The sequence below is a fragment of the Antrostomus carolinensis genome, unplaced genomic scaffold, assembly GCF_000700745.2.
Source record: "Antrostomus carolinensis isolate BGI_N321 unplaced genomic scaffold, ASM70074v2 scaffold24162, whole genome shotgun sequence".
NCBI classification, from domain to species: domain Eukaryota; kingdom Metazoa; phylum Chordata; class Aves; order Caprimulgiformes; family Caprimulgidae; genus Antrostomus; species Antrostomus carolinensis.
In genome coordinates, this window is record NW_010300608.1 from 21,517 (window position 1) to 30,738 (window position 9,222).

The 9,222-nt window shown below is 38.6% G+C and overlaps 1 protein-coding gene across 1 annotated transcript in view; it reads right to left on the reverse strand.

Moving 5' to 3' along the window:
- The window catches only part of LOC104521257 (fibrillin-2-like), a gene marked incomplete at both ends in the record, with an annotated part of 28,848 nt that extends 20,875 nt beyond the window's left edge, over positions 1–7,973 (reverse strand). The window contains 3 exons of the mRNA XM_010163198.1: positions 5,121–5,258; positions 6,812–7,051; positions 7,821–7,973. Coding sequence (XP_010161500.1) covers positions 5,121–5,258; positions 6,812–7,051; positions 7,821–7,973 — 531 coding nt within the window. The remainder of the gene's footprint in view (positions 1–5,120; positions 5,259–6,811; positions 7,052–7,820) is intronic.
- Between the last annotated feature and the right edge of the window lie 1,249 nt (positions 7,974–9,222).

Below are 9,222 nucleotides of genomic sequence, written 5' to 3' on the forward strand. Positions count from 1 at the left end.
TTTGAGGGGGGAAGCCGTATGAGGAGAGGTTGAAGTCACTTGGTTTGTTCAGCCTGGAGAAGAGGAGAATGAGATGGGATCCCACTACAGTCTAGAACTTCCTCCCAAGGGGAAGAGGAGGGGCAGGCGCTGATCTCTTCTCTCTGGTGACCAATGATAGGACCAGGGGAAATGGCAGGAAGATGTGCCAGGGCAAGTTTAGGTTGGACATTAGGAAAAGGTTCTTCAGGTAGGGGGTGGTGGAGCACTGGAACAGGCTCCCCAGGGAGGTGCTCATGGCACCAAGCCTGACAATATTCCAAAAGCATTTGGCCAAGGCCCTCAGACACATGGTCTGAATCTTGGGATTGTCCTATGCTAGGGCAAGAGTTGGACTCAATGATCGTCGTGGGTCCCTTCCAACTCACAACATTCTGTGATTCTATGATGATTACCATTACTCCATGCAGTGAAATGTAACTGTTCACAATGTCCCAAGACTTCTTTCCGTAATAAGAAGCATCCAAGTTAGATTCAAGCAACCCTTTAATGTCATTGAATATGTATCAGTATACACAGAAATTCCATGCAGTTAAATTCCTGCCTACATTTCAAAGACAACTTTCAGTGTGATTTATAGCTACTACCATTCACAAATCATCAATTCAGTATGGCACTTAAGATACTCTGGCTACTTCTTTAAAATACAATTAGAAAATAACTGTGAAACAAAGCTGTGTTATCTAAGATAAAATATTCATAAAGTATACTCTCTTATACAGAGTCTTCTGAATTCAAGCAGCTACTCAAAAGACAAACCACTGAACTGTCAAAATAATTAGTAATGATTTATTTATTTCACACAGAAAAAAATAGTCAAAATGACACTTAAACTTGCTGGAAGCCATTATTGGGTTTTTCCCCCCCTGTCAATCTAGGGCATTACTGTAGCTGGCACAGCATGTTCTGCTTTTGTTAAACCAGCTGAAATTTTTATTTTGATCCCAGTGTATACAAAATTGCCTCAGTTTTCAGATTGCTACTTCATGCTGAGGTGTGCATTACAAAGCCGAGACTTAAGTTCACTAAGTGAACACGCCTTTTTCCTGAGCACATAACTGTGTGTTAGAGAATTTAACAGGACAACATGTATATATATTTTTTTTTTTTTCATGGACTTATCAATCTAGTCTCACGGTTTTCAGACACTTTAACCTCAAACTGAAAATCAAATACAATATCACTATTATCACAAGCCTGGAGTGGAGGGTGAACAGCAAGCCTGGTGGCCTACGGGATGACCCTACAGAGACAAAGGGACAGAATCCCAGCCAGCTCTTAGGAACACATGGTATCTTTCTGTCAACCAGTTCAGCACCCAGACATGTAAATCTGGTGGGCCTTTTAAACCACAGATGGTTGTCCTACTTCATTTTTTCATGCATGATTTCTTCAATGAGAATTGAAAAATAAAAAAGTTTAAATTAAATCCATACAGATTTACTTGCTGCAACCAAAGTATAAAAGGGCACAAAGACAGAGCAAATGAAGCATTTCACAACAGGCTCAACCACAGAGTTTAAATCCTGTTCTGGACTAATCCCAAAAGCCACTCTCATATTAAATTAATACATTAATACCTGGTCATTTAGGCTGGGAAGCCAAAAAGGAGCCAAAGGCACAATTTCTTTTGTGCCAGTCATTACTGAAAATGGTGTTCAGTTTCAGTCTAACAGGTTAGCCAAGCCCAGGTGAGGCCTTTGCTTTATCTATTTACCTAAAATTTCCCAGTATTATTAATTCCTAGTATTTAATCTGGAGTTATCTCTTATTTAGGAGTTAATCTTACCACCTGCATTAAGATTTCCTTTGGTTTTACTTTATTTTAATTTTTTCCTAGACTCTTAACTTACATATGCCGCACTATCAATACATGCATTTGACTAATAATCAAATGCTTGTAATAGTATAAAACCATACTAATTTTTACCTCGGCTTTGTAATTTATTTTCCATGCTTCACAAATTAAAAAAAGGGCTTTGTGAGTTTAACAGCAATCAAATCTCACAGTGAACTGCCACTTAGTCATATGCCACCTTTATGCTATCTGCTGATATGAAGCACAAAGTAGCTCAAATCTGTCTTACCTTAATAGGAAATAATTTTAGGGACAGGTGACACTGTGCCTTTCCATGGTATGCAGGCTCAATTTTTACAGCTATGTGCTCTTTCAATATATTTCTTCATGCAGAATAATTCTTTATAAGCATGAACAAGCTTTTATCATAATCATGTTCTACCATGATGTTATTTATCATTGTTTTTTAATGAGTTAAACCCGGGATTGTTGCCTCAAAAAGTACAGTTTAGAAAGGCCTTTCACTTTTTCCAGCTGCTAGCTTTGGAATAACCATATATTCAGTTTTTATCATTACTCATCTTTATTTCTTCATTTGAACTTAGAAAGCAAAAACAATAAAAATGTAATAAATATATTGTGTGTTATTGAATAGATAACAAACATCTGTGTGCTTCAGATGGTATTTTGCAACTTGCTCCCCAACAAAGAATATGAATAAAAGCTGTGAACTAGATTTCATCAAGAAACCTTAGTTCAATATGCCAGCTTTCAGAAGATGCTGAGCACATTTAAAGTCAGTTCCTCAAGAGCTAAGGTCTATCACAGTTAAAAATATTACTGATTTCAGCATCACCTCCATGGGAGGTGATTCTGCCCCTGTACTCCGCTCTTGTAAGGTCCCACCTGGAGCACTGCATCCAGTTCTGGAGCCCTCATCACAAGAAAGACATGGACCAGTTAGAACGAGTCCAGAGGAGGCCACAGGGATGATCCGAGGGCTGGAGCACCTCTCCTATGAGAACAGGCTGAGAGAGTTGGGGCTGTTCAGCCTGAAAAAGAGAAGGCTCCAGGGAGACCTTATAGCGGCCTCCCAGTACCTGAAGGGGCCTACAAGAAAGCTGGGGAGGGACTTTTTACAAGGGCAGTTAATGACAGAACAAGGGGAAATGGCTTTAAACTGAAAGAGGGGAGGTTTAGATTAGATATTAGGAAGAAGTTCTTCACTGTGAGGGTGGTCAGACACTGGAACAGGTTGCCCAGAGAAGTTGTGGATGCCCCCTCCCTGGAAGTGTTTAAGGCCAGGCTGGATGAGGCTTTGAGCAACCTGATCTAGTGGGGGGTGTCCCTGCTGATGGCAGGGGGGTTGGAACTAGACGATCTTTAAGATCTCTTCCAACCCAAATCATTCTATGATTCTATGAATGCATAATCTAGTGTTGGGAACAAAAGTGCCAGGGTTCTCCATACATTATAAAGAAAGAATAGCAATGCAAGACAGATTTATAGTAAAACTCTCACTCCCCACTTACAATGCATGTAGAGCTCCTGAGGCCCAAGGGTGCAGCAAGAGACTAAGCCTCTCATGTTTCCCAGCCAGAGATCAGAGGTACAGAAAACTCTCACCCACAGAAAAAAAGTTGAAAGAGTTGGGTTTGCTATATCATAAAGGACAACTTGAAAGAAGAACTGGAACAGTCTTCATGTACTCAAAAGTGCAAAGAGAAAGGTATCGAACTGCTGTCCTTACATACTGTGCATAAGACAAGAAACAATGAGCTGAAATTTTTTTGCAAAATAGTGTTTAATTAGATTAAATGTTCTGAAAACTTTCTGGGAGTTTGACAACTGGTGCATGGCAAGTGCCTGGGGAAGTGGTGGAATCTCTATCAACTGACATTGCTTAACAAGAGCGTGTACAGACAGTTGTCAGGAACAATGTGTCTGTAACTGACCTCTCTGGCTCAAGAGAATGGCGTAGCTAAAGGAACTTGCAAACTTTTAGGTGCAGTATATCAACTCCATTTGACAAAGGAAAACAGAGAGGTTAAACATGGTAAGAAACAGGGACATCAAAGGAAAAGTACTATTCAACGGTTGTCACAGTTCATTTTTCTAGGAGGCAGGGTGCCAAGCCAGGCAAGTCCTTATACTCCAGTTTCTAATTCAGTGGGAGGTGGAAGAATTTGGAATTGGGAGATGCAGTGTTTCCAGCTCAGCTTGTGGTTGACACCCACTCTGCTACATGTATGTCAAAATCTGCTTGCACTATTCTCACTTGCATACTATAAACTTAATCTTAGGTTAGAAGATTTTTCTCAGGATTCATGTAGCTGCAATTTTTTGCATTCCTTTGTTTCTGTATTTTCCTCTAATCCACAGGCATGCCACAAATTGTTTCTAAAAGCACAGTTTCAGTGAGAAAAGCCTATCACTAACAAGCTCTCATTCACAAATCTCAAATCTCTTTATAAAGAATCAGTCTGCAAATCTTCCATCAGAAATAATACCAAACCTTTTCATTTTGGATCCTATACATTTACTAAGCTGTATCCTGCATACAGGATTATCCTCCACACAAGAACCCCCAAATTTTGTTTTTTCATAGAATCATAGAATTGTCTTGGTTGGAAAAGACCTGTAAGATCATCATATTCCCTGAAATACCTGGAAAGCCTTACACAGCAAGAGTGAAGTCCAGAGTAACTGATTAAAAGTGCAGAATCACAAATACAGTTTGTTATAAAAAGTTATCATTCATTATTTGCATATGAAATGCAAATATAACCAAAAGTTAATTAATGCATTTTAAAATTATTTGGTATCTTTCAAACTGTCATTCATTCTTACAAGTAGGTAAAACATAAAATTCTACCCTTCGTTATCTTTAACATAATTCAGCACTAAGTGCTGTAGCAAAAATGGAGCTACATGAACATAACAAAAGACAACATTGAACAGAACTTACTTTACTGACTGTGAAAAAAAATGTACAAGACAAAAATGTACAATACCCATCAAGTACAAGAATATGAAATACCAATATTTGTGATTAAAGATTTAATTTTTTTTAAGGAAACAGATAATTTTCTTTAAGATTTCAAATTATTCTAGTGTAAGTAATATCATAGTCTTTGCACTCTTTCACAAAAGCAGTATCATTAAAATTAATATATGTGGAGAAAAAAGAATATGCTTTTTTTTTTTTTCTAAAAAACAGATTTAAAGCAGAAAAACACTAGCATTTTAAAAGTGAATAATGGATTTAGAAATGTGAACTTACCAACACAATCCCCATTTGCATCCTGCTTATACCCCATGTTGCATTCACATCGGTAACTAGAGAGGGTTGGTACACAACGTCCATTCAAACAAAGGTTGGGATGGTGCTTACAGATGACTATTGTCTGATTGAGTATTGCTAATAAAAAAAAAAAAACGCAAAACAAAATATGAGACAAATATTCATATTTTCAAACAGAAATAAATATGAAGATTACACTTGGTTTCAGAAAGTATGTTACCAGGTACGTAAATATATCCACCAAATCAAGTATTTGTTCCAAGCACTATCTGTTGACATGACAGTAAACAAACAAAAACAAACAGCTCTCAGAAACAAAAGCTACATTAGACAACCTTCACTGGATCAAGAGCAGCTCTGAAGAGAAGGACTTGGGGATACTGGTGGACAAGAAGCTCAACATGAGTCAGCAATGTGCACTTGTAGCCCAGAAGGCCAATAACTGTATCCTGGGCTGCATCAAGAGAAGCGTGGCCAGCAGGTTGGGAGAGGTGATTCTGCCCCTGTACTCCGTTCTCCTAAGGCCCCACCTGGAGCACTGCATCCAGTTCTTGGGGCCTCCAACACTAGAAGGACATGGACCTACTGGAGCAAGTCCAGAGGAGGCCACGAGGATGATCCGAGGGCTAAAGCACCTCTCCTATGAGGACAGGCTGAGAAGAGTCAGGGCTGTTCAGCCTGGAGAAGAGAAGGTTCCAGGGAGACCTTATAGCAGCCTTCCAGTACCTAAAGGGGCCTGCAAGAAAGCTGGGGAGGGACATTTTACAAAGGCAGGTCATGAAAGAACAAGGGGAAATGGGTTTAAACTGAAAGAGGGCAGGTTTAGATTAGATATTAGGAAGAAGTTCTTCACTGTGAGGGTGGTCAGACACTGGAACAGGTTGCCCAGAGAAGCTGTGGATGCCCCTCCCTGGAAGTGTTTAAGGCCAGGCTGGATGAGGCTGTGAGCAACCTGGTCTAGTGGAAGGTGTCCCTGCTGATGGCAGGGGGGTTGGAACTAGATGATCTTTAAGGTCCTTTCCAATCCATAACATTCTAAGATTCTATGAAACAGTTTTAATTTTAAACAGATTTACTATTTATGTGTATAGCCTGATGAGATTGTCAGTGGCCTTATGAACAAACCACAATTCGGGTGAAAGTAGAAGCTGTTTGTTCCTATATGTTTACTATTTTTGGGGTACCTGTCTTAATAATATTTCTTGCATTTTATTAACTTTATGGTTCTGATCCTACAGATGTACTTACACATGTTACAAGCAACTTTACATATATGAGACTCCCCTCAGAATACTAATCATCTTGGGCTTTCTGTCAAAGCAGTGTTCCTGCAGGTAAGATTTACATTTGGAAGAACAAGGAAAGAGAAGAGTTTGTTTTAAACCCTGGTGTTTTTTTGAAAACACTTAGAAATTTAGAGTTTTATTAGTGCTGACCAAGACAGATCAGCAGCAGGAACAGCACAGGCTCGAGGATTCTAGAACTGAAGTGAAGAAAAAAATCTCTACATCTGAACTCTTGTTAAAAAAAGAGCGAATATATTAACAGAGGTCTCTTAAATGTGCTTCAATACAAAGACATTTTTATGTGTTAAAACCATATAATTTCCAGATTAAAAACTAATCAGAAAAAAGGAAAAAAACCCAAGTCACAACAATGCAAGTACTTACTTAGCCCTGTAATTACTGGGCCATTTCCAGTGGGACTTCGACCACCAGTCCCTACTCCTGCTCCACCTACACCTGGGGAGAAACCATTGCTTCTAGGGATGGGAATGAATCCTGCTCCTCCTGGGCCGTAGCCATAGCCATTGCCATTCCCAGCAGGAAGGAACCCGTTTCCTCCTGTCCCACCACCTCTGGAACCACCTCCAGCAGAAGCGCCATCCACACAAAGTCTGTGGTGTTCATCTGTTAAACAGGAATGCACAGAACAGCACAAAGTAATTCAGTCCTTCAGAGTCAGCTTATAAGGAAGATACAGATCTTTGTACACTACAAAAACCAGAACACTAGCTCTTCATTTCTTTGATGTTATGTGTTCCCTCTCCCTTTCCTAATCTCAGGCAGATCCCATGATTGTGAAAGGTGTTATTTAAGGAAGGACGCTATAAATAACAAAAGGAAATACTGTAATTTACAATTATTTGTTGAAACCTTTTTGTTGATGTGTTGCCAACAGCACTGTAACTCCCTGGTCACTCAGAGATCTTGGTAATAGATAAACTGAAAATACATTTCACTAGGGATGTGGACTATTGTTTTGTGAGCAGAGCTGAAAGAATAAATGAAATACTGATGCACTTCTAGTTCAAAGTAACACAAAATTTAAAGGAATAAGAAAGCAGCTGTTCCTTTAAATAAAATGAACTATGGACCCTCAGAGTCATTTCCTTTTTGAGCTTGACCACAAAATCTTTCCCATTTCCCAAGAACTACTTCCAAAGTCAACAAAAGGATGTTAAAAAACTAGTCCCAAACCATCACGGACCAAAAAAAAAATGGTTCACAGATGGCAAGATCGGTATTAAAAACACAAGAATGAATAATAATGTAATTCCTGACTTTCTTTTTTCATTTACCCTACATTTTAAAACAGTTTAAAATATTCCAGTGACCTCCATCCCAACTAGAATGGACAGCAAGAAGGAGAAAACCAATCAATGCACAAGCCACTTACCAGATCCTCTGACAGGACACATGTCTGGAACAGATCTGATGGCCCAGCACCGGCCAGACTCACAGCAGCACTGCCTTTTGGTGAACCTACCAGGAAGCTCCTGTGCACAGCGGCCATTCACTATGTTGGAAAAACATGTACTTGCCCTCTGATCTGGAAGTTAATTTAAAAAGAAAACCAAAAATAGTATAATTAACTCTTAAAATTACTTTCCCTTTTTCAGCTCATGTAAGGACTAAAATGTTAAAAAAGTTGCATTAAACACAAAAACCAAACCCCAAAATACCCCCAAACACACCCAACAATTATCTGAGGTGATCAGCACCAATGCATTACGCATTTGGTTTACTGTAGGATCATACATTTGCAGTGACACTAGTCTTGCATTAATCCAACATGCAATTTTAAAGTTTGCTCAAGCTAACATGAAATGTGGATGACATAAAAGATACAAAGCAATATAAATAGAAACTAGATAAAAATATATAAATAGCCTGCTATGGCAAAAATAGAGAATTTTCATGTAACAGCTGCAACGTCAGTAAATTAATTTAATGAATTTTTCCTTGGTGTAGATGTATCTGACTGAAGAAATGCTATACAGTCCGCTTCACTCAGTAAATTGAAAGTACAAGAGTATTTTTAGTACTGCCAGGTGAAAACTATTCTATATAAATATGTCACTGTTTATTATATTCAAGGACATGAATGAATGTCCTTGAATTCATGTCTTTTCACATTCTTTTCACATTCCTGAATGCTGACTAGGAGAAAAGCTCAATGAATTTGGAAAGACATGGTACTAATTACAGTAACTGAGTAGATCCTGATATTTTGGTTAAAAGCAAATACTTATTTTAAACTATAAAGAATAAAATAATTTGTATTAACAAGAATTACATTCTTCACTTTTCTCCTAAGTAAAGGAGAAATTATACGTCTATAGTATATAAATTACACTCCAACTCTGTAAACATCTGAGAGCACAGAACAAGAACTTTCAGACACATGTTAATTTAAATGAAAGAGACTGTCCTGGTTTCAGCTGGGACAGAGCTAATTTTCTTCTTAGTACCTAGAATATTTGATTTAGTACGGCATTTGTTATGAGAAAAATGTTGATAATATATTCATGTTTTTGGTTGTTGCTAAGAAATGAAGGACTTTGCAATTTCAAATGTTTTGCTAGTGTGCAGGTGTGCAAGAAGCTGTGAAGGAGCACAGCAAGCGAAACTAACCCAAATATCATGCAATGTCATGCTCAGCATACAGATGAGGCCGAGAAGCCCTCTGGCTCTTCTGGGACTGTGGTTTCAGGTTTCCCCTCCTCAAGAATTGCTAGTCAGGGATAGGCTGGGCATTGGTCAGTGGGTGGGTATAACTTGTTTGTATATTATTATTA